The sequence below is a fragment of the Muscardinus avellanarius genome (assembly GCF_963383645.1).
Source record: "Muscardinus avellanarius genome assembly, chromosome: 1".
In the NCBI taxonomy this organism is placed as follows: domain Eukaryota; kingdom Metazoa; phylum Chordata; class Mammalia; order Rodentia; family Gliridae; genus Muscardinus; species Muscardinus avellanarius.
This window is the reverse complement of record NC_137786.1, coordinates 122,100,638-122,118,855: the sequence shown is the minus strand read 5'-3', so window position 1 is coordinate 122,118,855 and position 18,218 is coordinate 122,100,638. Positions and strand designations below refer to the sequence as shown.

Here is an 18,218-nt window from a genome sequence, read left to right as displayed (position 1 = left end):
GCTGAGACAGGAGGATCTGTTTCGTTGCCAGCCTCAGGAACTTAAAGAGGCCCTCCTCAACTTAGTGAGACCCTAAATAGAGAATAAAATAGGGCTAAGAGTGTAGCTAGGAGGCAGAAACCTCTGGGTTCAATCCCCAGTGCCGTGGAAAAAAAAAAAAACCTTGTACACTCAATTCCTACATTAGTCGCGCGCCGGGCAAGCCTGGAGGTTAAGAATCTGGGTTAGGAGTTTCTCCTTCGCAACCCGGCTCAACCACTCACCGAGCGCCGCTCCAGCCCACCAGAAGCCTGGGCGGGGCTCGGCCCAGTGCGCAGACTCCACGCTGGCCCCGCCCCCGCCCCGCCCGCGCGCCTCCAGCAGAGGGCGCAGGCGCCGCGGTTCCCGCCCGGCCCCGCCCCTGCCGGCCCCGCCCCTGCCGGCCCCGCCCCTGCCGGCCCCTGCCGGCCCCGCCCCTGCCGGCCCCGCCCCTGCCGGCCCCTGCCGGCCCCGCCCCTGCCGGCCCCTGCCGGCCCCGCCCCTGCCGGCCCCTGCCGGCCCCGCCCCTGCCGGCCCCTGCCGGCCCCGCCCCTGCCGGCCCCTGCCGGCCCCGCCCCTGCCGGCCCCGCCCCCAGGGCGGGCGCGGGAACTTGGCCGCGGCTTTCCGCGTTCGGGGGCTCGCCGGCGCTACAGAGGGCCGGCGTTGGGGGGCCGCTGCCCGGCCGGACGCCGCCGCCCGCCCCCGTGTCGCCGTCCGCCGCCCGCCCCCGGCGCGCGCCCCCGCGCTCCCGGCGCGCGCTCGCCGGAGGGGCGCGCCTCGCGTCCCCGGCGCCGCCCCCTCCGCTGCCGCGGCCGCTCCTCCCTCGGCCTCGGAGCCGGCGGCGGTGGCCGCTCGAGGCTCCTCCTTCCCGGCCTCGATCCCTCGCGGGCGGGCGGGCGAGCGGCGCAGCGCGGCGGGCCCGACCCTCCGGCATGGCCGGCAACGTGAAGAAGGGCTCGGGCGCCGGGGGCGGCGGCTCGGGGGGCTCGGGCGCGGGCGGCCTGATCGGGCTCATGAAGGACGCCTTCCAGCCGCACCACCACCACCACCACCTCAGCCCGCACCCGCCGGGCACGGTGGACAAGAAGATGGTGGAGAAGTGCTGGAAGCTCATGGACAAGGTGGGGGCGGCGGGGACGAGGCCGGGCCGGGCGCGCGCCGGCTCCGCGCGCGAACAAAGGTGGGGCGGGGGCGGGGGCGCGCGGCGGCGGAAGTGCGGCGGCCCGGGGCTCGGCGGGGCGGGCGGGGACCCGGCGGGACCGCGCGGGAGCCGCCGCCGACCCGTCTTCCTCACGATGTTTCGCCAAGATAAAGGAAAGAGGGGGTTTAAATAGGGCCAGGGGAGAACTTTCTTTCACATCCAGCGCCGGCCCAGTGTTCGGTTATAGGATGTGATCGATTGGTGGTGCGGAGATAGGCACTGATTAAACCACAAGGTCTGATTAGAATCATAATCTTCTGGAAGGTAGACGGAGCGTGCTAAGTAGCAGGTTCTGACTTCGGAACTTCCTCCCAATGCTCATCTCTTTTAACTGGGCTCTACTTTTTTTTTTTTTAAACAGGCCAAACTCCCTATTATTACAGGACCTGCCTTTGAGTTTGTTCCATAAGCCTCTTTGATTACCCTTTTTTTGGAGCAAGTGCAAAAAATTATATATTTAGCTTGCTTGCTTTCTTAACTGGGATATGAACCCAGGGGCATTCTACCTCTGAGTTAGACCCCAGCACTTTTGAAACAGGGTGACCGTAAATTGTCGAGACTAGTCTCCAATCTCCAATTCTCCTGTCTCAGCCTACCAACTACTGAAATTACAGGCCTGTGCCATGACACCCTGCTTTTATTTAGGTCTTTTACGTTTGTCATTTGGGAGAATTACTTCCTTACAGTTGTGTCTATATAGTTAGCACCACGTACCTAAAAGTGTATAAGCAGTCTGATGTTCTGTTAGAAATCAATGTTTCAAGCCGGGCCTGGTGGCGCACACTTGTAATCCCAGCATTCCGGAGGCTGAGACCAGAGGATAGCGGTTCTCCGACAGCCTCAGCTACTTAGTGAGGCTCTTTGCAACTCACTGAGACCCTGTTTCAAAATAAAAGAATAAAATAGGGCAAGGGGTGAAGCTCGAGGTCGAATGCCCCTGGGTTCCAGCCCCAGCCCTGAAAAAAAAAAAAAAAAAAAGAAAAAGAAATCAATGTTTCTTTGATATCACATTCATTACTAATTTATTTTGACAGAATTTGTATCGCAGATGAACAGTGATTAGGAGGATCTGGTGTGTTAGAGAATGGTGTTATTTCCTCTAGGGTAAATTGTTTTTTTTTGGTTCCTCTCTGGGACTAGGTTCCTCTTCTAAAGTTCTTCATGGGTTGTTTTGGACTAGGAACAGCTAATAAAGTGATTGTGAAGCACTTGGCAAGTGTAAATGAGCCATAAAAATGCTTAACAAGTCTTGTGTGAGAATTAACACTACTATAATATAGGCTAGTGGTTTCAGAGCCACTTTTTCAGGACTGATCTTTTTTCTATGTTAAATAATGAGAATTGTGCTGGGTGAGGTGGCACACACTTGTAATCCCAGCATTCTGAAGGCGGAGATCAGAGGATTGAGGTTCATGGGTGGCCTCAGCTACTTAGGGAGGGTTTTTGCAATTCAGTGAGACCCTGTTTCAGAAACATGAAAAGATTTAAAAAATAATAATGAGAATTGCATTGCAGGAGCCTCGAGGTCCCATCCAGGCACTACATACAAAAGGAAAATTGGTATTGTAATTAATGATACAAGTATTTGTTGATTATATTGGTGGTGTGGTACTGGGGATTGAATCCCGGAGGCCTCATCTGAGATACACCCTCAGTCCTTTTATTTTTTTTTCCTTTTTAAAATAGGATCTCCCTAAATTGTGGAGGGCCTCACTAAGTTGCTAAAGCTAGCTGTGAACCTGAGATTCTCCTGTCTCAGCCTCCTAAGTACTAGGATTACAAGCGTGCACCCCGACAGATGGCTTGGTAGTAATTTTAATTTTAGAAAATATTATAAGACTATTATAGAAAGTTAGACATGTAAGGGAAACTAAATATGTTGACTTATTATTTATTTTGGGGTGCTGGTTATTGAACCCAAGTGGATTCTACCTCCAGATTACATCCCTGGTCTTTCTTAATTTATTTAGTACTCGGGCATTCTATCTTGGAGCTATGCCCCCAGCCCTGTTTTGTTTTGTTTTGTTGGTGGTACTAGGGGTGGAACCCAGGAGCTTTCTACCTCTAGCTATACTCCCAGACCTATTTTATATTTTATTTGGAAACAGGGTCTAAGTTGCTGAGATCCTCACTAAGTAGCTGAGGCTGGCTTTGAACCTGTGCTATCCTCCTGTCTCACCCTCCCAAGCGGGGAGATTACAAGCATGCGCCACCATGCCTGGCATATCAGCCCTGTTTTTTATTCTTTATTTTGAAACAAGGTCTCACTAAGTTGCAGAGGGCCTCATTAAGTAGCTGAGACTGTGACCCTCCTGTCTCAGCCTCCCAAATGCTAGGATTATAAACTCTCTCCACCACGCCTGGCTTCCTGTTTGTTTGTTTGTTTGTTTGTTTATTGGAGTTACTGGGGATGGGACCCAGGGGCATTCTACCTTCAAGCTACACCCCCAGACCTATGGGGGGTGGAACTCAGGGGCTTTTCTACCACTAGGCTAATACTCCAAGACCCATTTTATACTTAATTTGGAAACAGGGTCTCATTAACTTGCTGAGGCTAGCTTTGAACTTGTGTGATCCTCCTGTCTCAGCCTCCTAAGTGCTGGGATTACAAGTGTGCACCAGCACGCCCGGCCCAGACCTATTTTTTATTACTTATTTTGAAACAGGGTCTCACTGAGTTGCAAAGTGCCTCACTAAGTAGCTGAGACTGTCTGCGAACCTTGATCCTCCTAACTCAGCCTCACGAATGCTGGAATTACAAGTGTGGGCCACCACACTGCTTATTTTTTTACTTTTGAAACAGGGTCTCACTATGTTTCTGAGAACTGTCCTCGAATTTGCTGAGAGTCCTAGAACCTGTGATCTTCCTGTTTCAGACTCTTTAAGTACTGGGATTACAAGCATGTACTACTGTGCCCAGATTATTTTTATTTTGGTGGTACTGGGGTGCCTGGAAGCCCTTCTACCTCTGGGCTACACTCTCAGACCTCTCTCCCTCCCTCCCTCCCTCTCCCTCCCTCCTCCCCTCTCTCTATATATACATATATATTTTTTTTTTAATTTTTTTTTTAATTTGGAAACAGGGTCTCTTAAACCAGTGTGGCTGGCTTCGAACCAGCACAATCCTCCTGTCTCTGTCTCCCAAGCGTGGGATTACAAACGCGTTCGCCACCACGCCCGGCAAATTATTTTTATTTTGAAACAGGGTTTTGCTAAATTGCTGAGTTGACCTCCTACCTGCAATCCTCCCAAGTACTGGTGTTACAGTTTGGGTAAGAATGCTTTTAGGTTTTGTTAGTTTCAAAGACAGCAGACTTCTTGTTTTTCTGTGTCTGGGGAGAGCGTTGTTTGATTCTTGTACTGGTTATCTTTGGAGATGACTTCCGTATTGTGTCCCATATCACATATTACTAATTGTAATGCAATGAAAATTTAGTGCTTCTTTTTCTTTTGTGGTACTGGGGATTGAACTCAGGGGTATTCTACCTACAAGGGTCTCACTAAGTTGTGAAGGGCCTCACAAGTTGCCGAGGCTGGCTGCAAACCTGAGATCCTCCTGTTTTAACCTCCCAAGTACTGGGGTTACAAATGTGTGCCACCATGCCTTTGCAAATATAGTGCTTTCTGTTGTGTTAATCCTGGAAAGTAGGTTCATACTACTTTCCAGGTTTTTTGAATACTGCTGTAATGTGGCCAGATTGTACCAACTCTTTAAGTCTTGATATTTTGAGCATGGGGGTTCTTTTGTTGTTGAAAGTCTTTAATGGGTTACTACACCTCCATGACTGCATGTGGTGTTAGAAAAGTAGTGAGAACTTGCTATCACATCTACAGATTCCTCCCTTGCTTATGGAATTTAGTTGTAAGTCACTGTTTCATACTTGTTTTGTCCTTGTTATTGAAGCTAGATGAATACTGTTATAGTCTACTAATTGTCAGTTAGCTCTGGGAACTGTTAGTCCTCTCCCCCATGGTAGATGTACACAGATGGAGAAGTTGGCTTAAGTCATGGGGTTCTTGTTAGCACAGACCCAGTTCAGTAATTTACTAACCCATTGTAGAGCCTAAACCCATTGTTGGGAAAATGCTTATGCTAGAATGCTTTTTATAAAACAAAAGGCATAGCCTCGAGGTTATTCTTTTTAAAATTTTTTTGTCTTTAAAGAGTATTATAATTATTTACATAAATATTTATATGTGAAGAAAATTCAAAATCAAAATTATAAAGATAATTTAGAGAGAGATGTAAAATTCAATTGTGAGGCGGGCGTGGTGGCGCACACTTGTAATCCCCGCGCTTGCGAAGTGGAGACAGGAGGATCGCGCAGGTTTGAAGCCAGCCTCTCTGGCTTAAAAGACCCTGTTTCCAAATAAAAGTATAAAATAGGTCTGGGAGTGTAGCCCGGAGGTAGAAGGGTTTCCAGGAACCCCAGTACCACACACACACAAAATTCAATTGTGAAATTGAGCAGAGGTTGGCAAACTATTTATTTATTTACTTTTTGCAGTACAGGGGCATTCTACCTCAGAGCTACACCTCTAGCCCTATTTTTTTATTCTTTATTTTGAAATGGTCTCACTGAGTTGCAAAGGGGCTAAGTAGCTGGGGCTGTGCAAGAACCTGGATCATCCTGTCTCACCCACCCCAAATGCTGGCGGCTATTTTGAAACAAATTCTCACTAAGTTGCAGAGGGCCTAAGTTGCTGAGGCTGGCCCCAAACCTGTGATCCTCCTGTCTCCGCCTCCCAAGCTCAGGGATAAGCATGTGCCACCACACCCGGCTACAAACTTTTTATGTAAAGGTAGGAATAGTGAATATTGTAGGCTTTTCTTGTCACATGCTTAATCTGTTGTCTTTGTTACAATTTTACAAACTGTAAGAGCCATTTTTAGCTTTCTGGTTTGTGTGTGGGGGACAGGACTTCAGCTCACAATTTGCCTACCTTTGAAATAGAGAATTATGCTGGCAGTACTTTAGATGTGTAGATAGATGTGTTTTTATTCTGTGTGTGTGTGTGTGTGTGTGGTGTGCTAGGCTTCACAAATGCTAGGCAGGCATACTATCACTGAGCTACACTCCCAACCCTCTGTTTTTCTTTGACATAAACTGGCATCCTTAAAATATTGAGGTTTTGCCAGGTGTGCTGGAGCACACTTGTAATCCCAGTATTTGGGAGGCTGAGACATGAGAATCGCAGGTTTGGGGTCAGCCTCAGCAACTTAGGCCCTCTGCAACTTAGTAAGAATTTGTTTCAAAATAAAGAATAGGTTTGTCAGGCTTGGTGGCGCACTTTGTAATCCCTGTGCTTGGGAGGCGGAGACAGGAGGATATTGCTGGTTCAGAGCCAGTCTCGTTGGCTTAAGAGACCCTGTTTCCAAATTTAAAAAAATATATAAAATAGGTCTGGGAGTGTAGCCCGGAGAAGGGTTTCCAGGAACCCCAGTACCACCACCCCCCAAAAAAAAATTAAGGTATAGATGATTGTGTATGTGTGTGTGTGTGTGTGTGTGTGTGTGTGTTTCTGGGAATTGAATCTACGAGCATTTTATTTCTGAGCTATTCCTCAGCTGTATTTTATTTTTTATTTTGAAATAGGGTCTCACCAAGTAGTAGAGGGCCTCACTAAATTGCCAGGGCTGGCTGTGGACCTGGCATCTGGTCTTAGCCTCACAAGTACTGGGATTACAAATGCATACCACTATGCCCAGCTGATGATTTTTCTTTTATTCTTTTTTCTTCTTTTGTGTTTTTGTGTTAATAGGGATTGAATGCCGGGACATTGTACCTCTGAGCTACACCCCCAGACTGCCCTTTTTATTTCATTTTATTTTTTGTGGCACTGGGGATTGAACCCAAGGGCATTTTACCTCTGAGCTACATTCTGAGTCATATTTTATTTTTATTTGGAAACAGGGTCTTGCTAGGTTGATGAGAGTTTCACTCCTAGCTGAGACTGTCATTAACCCTGAGATCCTCCTGTCTCAGCCTCCTAAGTACTAGGATTACAAAAGTGCACCTCCATGCCCAGTTTAACTTTATGTTTTGTTTTTGAAACAGGCTCTTGCTAGGTTCTTGAGATTTGAGAGTCTTGCCAAACGAGTCTCATTTCAGCCTCCTAGTACTGGGATTATAGGCATGTGCCATCACACCTTTATCTCATGACTTTTTTTGTGTGTGTGTACTGGGGATTGAACCCAGGGTATTCTACCTTCAAACTATACTGGGGATGGAACTCAGGGGCATTCTACCTTTGAGCTACACCCCAGCTGTATTTTTTATTCTTTATTTTGAAATAGGGTCTTACTGAGTTGCAAAGTGCCTCACTAAGTAGTTTCTGAGGCTGTCGGAATCCTCCTGTCTCAGCCTCCCAAATGCTGGGATTACAAGTGTTCACCAATCTCTGATTGATTTTATCTCTTATTTGGAAACAGTCTCACTAAATTGCTGAGGCTGTCCTTGTACCTACCATCCTCCAGTCTCAGCCTCCAAGTAGAATTACAAACAAGCATGCGCCACCACGCCCGGCTTTCTCATGATTTTTTAACGGGATATAATTTATTAGAAAAAATTTCTCTGCTAAGCATTGTGGTGAAAGCTTGTAATCCAAGTACTTGGGATGGTGAAACAGAGGATCACAGGTTTGCGGCCACCCTCAGTTACTTACTGAGGCCGTCTGCAACTTAGTGAGATTCTGTTTCAAAAATAAAGAATTTAGGGCTGGAGTATAGCTCAAAGGTAGAAGGCCTCTAGGTTCAACCCCCAGTATTGCTGAAAAAAAGAAAAAATGTTTCCCTTTATGCCTGGGTTAAAAAGCATTTTCAGCTAGGAATGGTGGCACACACCCCTGGTCCCAGCTCTTAGAAGGCTGAGCTAAGAGTGCTTGAGCATAGGAGTTTGAGGCCAGCCTGGGGAGCAGAGCCAGGCCGGGTGGATGGTACATACCTGTGATCCCAGTACTTGGGAGGCAGGAGGATTGCAGGTTCAAAAATAGCCTCAGCAACATAATGAGATCCTGTTTCAAAATAGAAAAATAAAGGGGGCTGGGGGGTGTAGGTTGGAGGTAGAATGTCTCTGGGTTCAATCCCCAGTACCCCCCAAAAGAGCCAAATGTAGTGGCACATGCCTATAGAGGTAGAGACAGGAGAATCATTGGTTCAAAGCCACTTGGGTGGTAACTCAGCGAGAACCTGTTTTAAACAAACAAAAAAGGGTTGGTATAACTCAGAAGTATAACACTCATGAGTTCAAACCTCAGAATCTCATACACACACACACACACACACACACACACACACACACACACACTTTCATTGTTTAAATTTGCTTATTGCTGGGCGTGATGGCGCACGCTTGTATTCCCCGTCCTTGGGAGGTGGAGACAGGAGGATCGCGCTGGTTCGGAGCCAGCCTCGCTGGCTTAAGAGACCCTGTTTCCAAATAAAAAAATATAAAATAGGTCTGGGAGTGTAGCCTGGAGGTAGAAGGGCTTCCAGGAACCCCAGTACCACCAAAATAATTAATAATAATAATAATAATAATAATAATAAAAATACAGTACGGCAAAAAAATTTTGCTTATTAATTTTTGTGTGTGTGTGGTACTGGGGGTGGAACCCAGGGGCCTTCTACCTCTGGGCTGTATCCCCAGGCCTGTTTTACTTTTTATTTAGAAACAGGATCTCACTAAGGTCCTGAGGCTGGCTTCAAACCTGCCATCCTCCTGTCTCAGCAGCCTGCTAAGTACTGGGATTTCAAACATGGGCTTATTGTTTGAATTTTAAAAACCAGAGTCTTTCTTCCTTTTTCTTTCCTCCCTACTTTCCTTTTCCTCTTCTTTTGCAGGGCTGGGGGATCAAACCCGTGGCTTTTTGCATATGGGCCAAGCACTCAACTATTGAGCTACATTCTCAATGCCTAAAAAGCATATTTTCAGAAGATGGCTCTAATCCCATTACTTGGGAAGTGGAGAGGAGGATTGGAGGATCACAGGTTCAAGACCAGTCTGCCTTGAACCTGCAACTCTAAGTAACCTAGCAAGACCCTTTTTAAAAACAAGCAATAAAATAAAATTAAAAGGGCTTTCTGGGCATGGTGGCTCACACTTGTAATCCCAGCACTTGGAAGGCTGGGACAGCCTTGGCTACTCAGTGAGACCCTGTTCCAAATTAAAGAATAAGAAAAAAGTAGGGCTGGGGATGTAGTTCTGAGGTAGAATGCCCCTGAGTTCCATCTACAGTACCGCAAAATAAATAAATAAATAAATAAATAAATAAATAAATGGACTAGGGGTGTAGCTTGGAGATAGAACAACCCTTGTTCAATTCCTAGCACGAAATTTCTTTTAACCAGCTGATTATTTTACTCTTCTACCTCTTTTGCATTTGCCCTACCTACTTCCTGCCCCAAAAAACCTTTGGTAAGCGTACTCTTGTAATCCCAGCATTTGGGAGGCTGAGACTGGATGGAGGATCGCGGCTCGCGGACAGCCTCAGCTACTTAGTGAGGCCCTCTGCAACTCAGTGAGACCCTGTTTCAAAATAAAGAATAAAAAATAGGGCAGGGTATGTAGCTTGGATGTCAAATGCCCCGGGGTTCCATCCCCAGACCCCCCAAAAAAAGAAAAAAAAAAAAAACCTTAGGTAAATCCTATATTTTGGAAGAGGTACTTAGTTGAGTTTATAAACATACATTTTATCAGAGAGTGATTCCAGTCATTCTACCTCTAAGCTATACCCCAATTTTTTATTTTATTTTATTTTATTTATTTATTTGTTTTGGTGGTACTGGGGGTTCCTGGAAGCCCTTCTACTTCTGGGCTACACTCCCAGACCTGTTTTATTTTTCGAAACAGGGTCTCTTAAGCCAGCATGGCTGGCTTCGAACCTGTGCTATCCTCCTGTCTCCGCCTCCCAAGCGCGGGGATTACAAGTGTGCGCCACCACGCTCAGCTCCCCAATTTTTTATTTTGAAATAGTGTCTCACTAGGTTAAAGAGTCTCACTTCTTCCTGAGACTGTCCTTGAAACTATGAGCCTCCTGTCTCAGCCTCTCGAGTACTGGGATTATAGGCATCACTACCATGCAGGGAGTGTCTTCACTCTGCAGTTTGTAAACCCCTTGAGGGCTGTTACTACCTTATCTTCTGTTGTATCTAATCATGGGGTCTTCCACAATACTAGGTACCTTGAAAGTATTTGTTAAATTAACTTGCTTTGTATGCTTCAAGGAAATTCACTGAAAGGAAAAGTGATAGGTGTGGGAATTAATTTTAATCTAAATGTATTTATTGCAGTTACTCATCATCGCTGTCATCCTTGTTTTATAGACGGAGATTCTTAGGCTCAGAGAGACCAAGTCATTGGGTCAGTAGTGGATCCTGAATCTGGTAGTTCCTACCTTAGAAGATTAGTAAGCTCTCCATGCTTCCTTCTGGGTGCACAATAAGGCCTGATCACAAAAGCTGTTTGCAGCTGTGTGTCCTGTAAAGGATGGTTCAGTCAGACACAGACCACACATCATGCTTGTCCTGTAAGATTATTTATTTATTTTTGAAGATTTAAAGAAGTTTATTAGAGAGAGAGAAATACAGAAAATAGAAATACAGCCCCATGCCAGAATGGCATGGGGGGTGACTCGAAATGATTACACCCCTGTAAGATTATTTAAGGAGCCAAAATAATTCCCATCACATAGTGATATCATAGCAAAGCATTCACTCCATGTTCATGGTGATGCTGGTGTAAGCAAACCTGAGCTGCCAGTTGCATAGGAGTGTACCACATATAATTACTGCAGTGCGTGATATATGATAAAGGTAATAAATGACTATGTTACTGGTTTGTGTATTTACTTTTTCTTTTTAGAGTTACTCCTTATAAAAAGTTAGCTCCAAACCGTACGTCCTGTTATGTGGGCAGTGTGCAGGCAGCAGCCTCATAGACCTTGTGTTTACAGGTCTCTTTTTATTTATTTTTATTTTTTGTGGGTCTGGGGATGGAACCCAGGGGCATTTGACTTCCAAGCTACACCCTCTGCCCTATTTTTTATTGTTTATTTTGAAACAGGATCTCACTAAGTTGCAGAGGGCCTTACTTAAGTAGCTGAGGCTGTCTGTGAACAGTAATCTTCTGGTCTCAGCCTCCTGAATGCTGGGATTACAAGCGTGCGCCACCAGGCCCGGCTACAGAGTCTCTGGATTGCATCAAGAGACCTTGAGGAGTGACTGACCTGTACCATATCGGTCTGTGCAAGTACATGCGATGTTTGTATAGCAGCGACATTGTGTGAAGTAAATGTCTTCTACCTTTGGAGAAGGTAGCCCCATTAAGTGACGCACAGTTGTACTTAGAAGGTGACCTGTGCAGGTGAACAAGAGCATTCCTCACTCTATTTATCCATTTAAGCAAAGTAGACAGTTTCTTGATATTTTAAGATGTTTAGTAATGTTCAATGAAATAATTATTATATACTTCTAAGTTAAGGATTAGTGTTTCTTCAAGTATGTGTGTTGGAGTTGGTATAATGGCCTCTAATCCCAGTCCTTGGGAGGCTGAGACAGGAAGATCGCAGGTTTGCCGCCAGCCCCAGCTACTTAGTGAGGCTCTTCAAAACTTAGTGAGACCCTATTTCAAAATAAAGAATAAGCTGGGTGTGGTGGTGCACGTTTGTAATCCCCACGCTTGGGAGGCTGAGACAGGAGGATTGCACAGGTTCAGAGCCAGCCTCAGCTACTTAGTGAAGCTCTCAGCAACTTAGTGAGAGCCTGTTTCCAAATGAAATATAAAATAGGTTGGGGATGTAGCCCGAGGTAGAGGCCCCTGGGTTCCACCCCTAGTACCACCAAAAATAAATAAATAAATAAATGAAGGAAGGAAGGAGGGAAGGAAGGAAGGAAGGAAGAAAAAAAATAGTGCTGGGTGTGTAGCTTGGAGGTGGAATGCCCCTGGGTTTAATCCCCAGTAACACACACACATACACAGACACACAGACACACACACACACACACACACACACACAACCTCCTGTAGCTGGGCGTGGTAGCTCACACTTGTATTCCCAGTACTTGGGAGGCAATACAGGAGGATCGTAGGTTCACAGCCAGCCTCAGCTACTCAGTGAGGCCCTCCACAATTTAGTGAGACCCTGTTTCAAAAATGAATACAAAATAGGACTGAGCTTGTAGCTCAGAGGTTAATGCCCATGGGTTCAATCCCCAGTACTGGAAAAAAAAAAAAAAAAAAAAAAACCTTCCCTAAAGCATATACAATTCCTGTGTGTGTGTGTGTGTGTGTGTGTGTGTGTGTGTGTGTATTTGTATGTGTGTGGTAATGGGGATAGAATCCAGGGGCATTCTACCTTAGAGCTACAACCCTAGCCCAATTTTTTTATTCTTTATTTTGAAACAGGGTCTCCCTGAGTTGCAAAGGGCCTCACTAAGTGACTGAAGCTGGACCCAAACCACGATCCTCCTGTCTCAGCCTCCCAAATGCTGAGATTACAAGCGTGTGCGACCACACCCGGCTTATTATAATTTCTTAGTGTGTATGAAACATGAGTTAGTTGAGTATTTCATATGGTTAGGGACAAAATCTGAAAGGTATGCCAAGTAAATTGTAGGGTTAGCCCAGCAAAGATGATGATCTGCTCTGTTTATTTGATGACTTAGAAGTTTTTGGTTACTTCTAAAACCTGCTTTTAATATGTTGCTAGCTATTAGTAATTATAATGAGCTGACAAATCATGATCAGATTGGCCCCTGAACTTTCCCCTCAGCAGAGTTCACTTATATTCAAACACACCATAACATTTATACTGACGTCATTTCCATGATGAGAAACTAGGGCATTAAAGGACTATCACATTAAAAATTGAAGGTGGCCATGGTGGTACTCACCTGTAATCCTTGCACTTGGGAGGCTGAGACAGGAAGATCACAGGTTCAAGGACAGCCTCAGAAAGCAGTGAGATGCTCATCAACCTGTTTCCAAATAAGGAATAAAAATTGGCTGGAGGTGTAGCTCGAAGGTAGAATGCCTTTGGGTTCAATCCCCAGTACCACACACATACAAAAATAAAAATAAATAAAAATTGAGCCTGAATTTCAGTTGTATTTTCCAATGTAGTTAATTGTGATCTGCATTAGGGTTGTTAGGAGAAAGGGATTGTAACAAGCAAGTCATTGTGAAATGTTTTCATGATTAGCACATTTTATGCTGGGAGGAAATAGGTGGGAGTAGTCACCCAGGAGCCCTGGAAGCCAGCCTCAGCTGTGTCCCACAATGCTGCTTCCTGCAGTAGCTTCCAAAAGGAGGAGAAAAGGATGCTAATGGTGACATCGGTGGCGCATATCCACTGGGGATCCGAGCACTGTTGCCACTTCATGACATAGCCATCAAGAATCAGTAATGATGCTGAGTCTTCTGCAGCTTGTGGAATTGGCAGTGAGTCCTGCTTAGCTGACTGTTGCCTGAGGACCTTCCATACCACCACTGGCTCTGCTGCCTCCCATCTGCCTTGGCTCTGGCATGGAGGAGGGAGGGCCTAAGGAGGCCAAGTGGGATGGGAATTGGGTGTGGTGTGTATTCTTATAATCCCAGCATTTGGGAGGCTGAGACAGGAGGATCTAGGTTCGTGGATAGCCTCAGCTACTTAGTGAGGCCCTTTGCAACTCCGTGAGACTCTGTTTCAAAATAAAGAATTAAAAAAAAAAATAGGGCAGGAGGTGTAGCAAGGAAGGACAGATGCCCCTGGGTTCCATCCCCAGACCCGTTTAAAAAAAAAATCTGTTATAGCTGGGCATGGTAGCACATGTTTGTAATCCCACTACTTAGAGGCTGAGACAGGAAGATTTCAGATTTGAGGACATCCTCAGTAAGTAGTGAAGCTCTCATCATCCTAGTGAGACACTGTTTCAAAATAAAAATAATGTAGGTCTGGGGGTATAGCTCACAGGTACAATGCCCCTGGGTTCAATCCCTAGTACCACACATACCCACACACACAAATATGTGTGATACAGCTAAAGTGTGTAAAGGACTCTGGGGACCTTCTGTGGGGATCATGATTCAAACCATTACTTAATCTCCGAGAAGTTAAGAAAGAGGATTAGAGAATGGGGAAGGACTTCAGACCAAGCAGGCGCCTCTGAGGCACCCAAGAATGATGCTTGCTTATTTATTTATTTATTTATTTATTTATTTATTTATTTATTTATTTTGGTATTGCCTCTGAGCTGTACCCTCAGCCCCAATTATTTTTTACTTGGAAGTAGGGTTTCACTAAATTGTGGAGGTCCTCACTAAATTGTTGAGGCTGGCAGGGAACCTGCAATCCTGTCTCAGTTTCCTGAGATTACATGCATGTGTCACCACCATGTCTGGCTGATGCTAAATAATTTCCGGTTCATGTTTCATATTGAGTTTAAAGTTGCATTGACAACTCTTGATGAAGAATTATTTTTTCCAGCCAGGTGTGGCACATGCTTGTAATCTCAGTACTTGGGAGCTGAGACAGGAGGATCACAGGTTTGCGGCCTCAGCTACTTAATTAGGTCCTCTGCAACTTAGACCCTGTTTCAAAATATAAAGAATAAAAAATAGGGCTCAGGGTGTAGCTTGGAGGTAGACTTCCCCTGGGTTACATCTCCAGTACCTCAAAAACAAAACAAAAACGAAGAATTAGTTATTTATTTTGGAAATAGAATCTGTATAAGCCAGAGGTGGAGTGGCCTATGCCTGTAATGCACTTTGGAGGCTGAAACAGGAGGATCACAGATTTATGGACAGCCTCAGCAAGTAGTGAGACGTAACCTAGCTAGACCCTGTTTCAAAATAAAATAGGGTTGAAGGTGTAGGCTGGATGTAGGAGGTCCCTCTATTTCATCCCCAGTAACACACACACACACACACACACACACACACACACACACACGAAGAAATAGAAGTAGAATTTATGTATAAAAACGATATCGTTAAGCTGTCAGAACACATTGATTTTTTAATTTCATACGTTGTATTGAATGTATTTTTTCTACAGTTGATGTGCTAAATGAAGTTATGGTATTGGTAATGAGTTATAAGTGGCATGGAGTTTTTAACAAATGCCATTGGGTGGTATTTGAGAAGTTTTATGTAGTAATTATAATTCAAAACTGAATGGAGTTTTTTTTTCTTCTTTGTTTTGTTTTGTTTTGGTGGTAATGGGGTTCCTGGAAGCCCTTCTACCTCTGGGCTACACTCCCAGACCTATTTTTTTTTTTTTTTTTTTTTTTGGAAACGGTCTCTTAAGCCAGCACGGCTGGCTTCAAACCTGTGTGATCCTCCTGTCTTTGCTTCCCAAGAACAGGGATTACAAGCGTGCGCCTGGCGCATTCTTATTACTTTTCATTATTGATTTATTAAAACTCCATTCAGGCTGGGTGTGGTGGCGCATGCTTGTAATCCCCGCGCTTGGGAGGTGGAGACAGGAGGATCGTGCTGGTTTGGAGCCAGCCGCGCTGGCTTAGGAGACCCTGTTTTCAAAATAAAAAATATAAAATAGGTCTGGGAGTGTAGCCCAGAGGTAGAAGGGTTTCCAGGAACCCCAGTACCACCAAAAACAGAACGAAACAAAAAAAAGTAATAAGAAGTAAAAGTATTCTTTTTTGAGGTCATTATCTAGTGATAATATACTTCTTTTAAAAGGTGTAGTTTTCTGATTAGTCTTTGAAAAACAGTTGAGTTTTTGCTTTAAAGGTTTCTCTAAATATTTATATTTTGAAGACTTAAATCTCTATAAATAGGTTTCTGAGATGGTGGAACTTTTAAATTTGATGCTTTAATATGTGTGCTGCCGAAGCCATCACAATTTGATTCTTTAAAAGACTTTAGAAATCAATGGATCTAATGTTTTCTTTAGCCAGATAGAAATTGAGAGCCTGGGAGGCAAATATTGTGCCTGAGGTCACGCAGCCCAGGGCTCCCTCTGGATGCTGCTCTGCTCTCCTTCCCACTGCCCTTTTTTCCTGAGCTAAGCTGATTCTTTCAGAGCCATAACAAAAATTTTGCATTTGTTTTCAGTGTAGCTCCATGTAACAATACTTGTGTTTGTAATGAAAACAAAATATATATGTATTTGTGTTTTCACACACATTTTTTATACTGGGGATTGAACTCGGGCATTCTACTTCTGAGGCCTGATTTTAGGTTGATGAGTCTCACTACTTGATGAAGCTGTCTTGGAACCTGGGATCCTCCTGTCTCAGCCTCTTAAGTACTGAGGTTACAGTTGGGTCACTACTCCTGGATTGTAATGAGTATTTGTAATGTACTACTTAGTTTATTTATTTTCAGACATAAGAAAAAGGTTTTGTTTTGTTTTTTGCTGTACTGGGGATTGAACCCAGGGACATTCTACCTCCCTGCAACATCCCCAGCCTATTTTAATTTTAATTTTAATTTAATTTTTTTGGTGTGTGTGTTACTGGGGGTGGAACCCTATTTTTTTTTTATTTTTTATTTTGCAACAAGGTCTCAGTTGCAGAAGGCCTCACTAAGTAGCTGAGGCTGTCTGCAAACCATGATCCTCCTGTCTAAAGCTCTCAAATGCTAGGATTACAAGCATGGGCCAACATGCCCAGCCCCAGCCCTATTTTAATTCTTTTATCTTGAAACAGAGTCTCATTGAGTTTCAAAGGGCCTCACTAAGTAGCTGAGGCTGTCTGCGAACCTCGATCTTTCTGTCTCAGCCTCCCAAATGCTGGGATTACAAGTGTGCACCACCATGCCCGGCTTTATTTTTATTTTGAAACCGGGTCTCATCAGGTTGCAAAGGGCCTCCACTAAGTAGCTGAGGCTGGCTGTCAATCTGCAGATCCTTGTCTCAGCCTCCCAAGGAGTGGGATTACAAGAATGTGTCACCACACCCAGCTTTATTTTTTATTTTGAAACAGGGTCTCACTAAATTGTGAAGGGCTTCACTAAGTTGCGGAGGCTGTCCTCAAACCTGTGATCCTCTTGTTGCAGCCTCCCAAGTATTGGGATTATAAAAATATGCTGCCATGCCCAGCTAAGAAAATGTTTATTTTTTCTTACAATTTTCCTCTATAAAGTAGTACAATTTAATTAATATTTTTCTTTATGGTTAGTGCTTTTTTATTTTTATTTTTTGGTGGTGGTGGTACTGGGGTTCATGAAAGCCCTTCTGCTACCTCCGGGCTACACTCCCAGACCTATTTTTATATTTTTATTATTTGGAAACAGGCTCTCTTAAGCCAGCAAGACTGGCTTTGAACCTGTGCAATCCTCCTGTCTCCGCCTCCCAAGCGCGGGGATTACAAGCATGAGCCACCACGCCTGGCTGGTTAGTGCTTTTTATTGTCCTGTTTAAGAAAAATTTTTGTCTTGAAATAATTTTGATAGTATTCTTGTGTTGTAAAGTTTCCTAGATTTGGCTTTTACATTTAAGTTTCTAATCTCCATGGAATGTGGAATGTATGTGTTATGTATAGATGTATGTACAAATGAATATATGGTATGAAGTAAATGTTTAGTCTGATCTTTGTTTTTTTCCTCTAGGGATACTCAAAGAATTTTTCTGCTGCTTTTTTTTTTTTTTTTTTTCTGTGGCACTGGGGATGGGACCCAGGGGCATTCTACTTCCTAACTACACTCCCAGCCCTACTTTTTATTCTTTATTTTGAAACAGGGTCTCAGTGAGTTGCAAAGGGCCTCACTAAGTAGTTGGGGCTAGCTGAGAACCGCCATCTGATCCTCCTGTCTCAGCCTCCTGAAAGCTGGGATTACAAGTGTGTGTCAGCACGCCTGGCTTCCTGCATTTATTTCTAAAGTAATGGTTGTGTCAGCTCAATTCCAACTGAGTTCAGGGCTTTTTTTTTTCTTTTTCTTTTTTTTTTTTTTCTTTGTGGTACTGGGGATGGAACCCAGGGGCATTTTACCTCCAAGCTACACTCCCAGCCCTGTTTTTATTCTTTATTTTGAAACAGTCTCACTGAGTTGCAAA

At 44.6% G+C, this 18,218-nt stretch overlaps 1 protein-coding gene across 1 annotated transcript in view; it reads left to right on the top strand.

Moving 5' to 3' along the window:
• Window positions 1-951: 951 nt before the first annotated feature.
• Window positions 952-18,218, top strand: part of CBL (Cbl proto-oncogene) — a gene marked incomplete at both ends in the record, with an annotated part of 74,223 nt that continues 56,956 nt past the window's right edge. Inside the window, one exon of the mRNA XM_080699923.1 lies at window positions 952-1,140. Coding sequence (XP_080556049.1) covers window positions 952-1,140 — 189 coding nt within the window. The remainder of the gene's footprint in view (window positions 1,141-18,218) is intronic.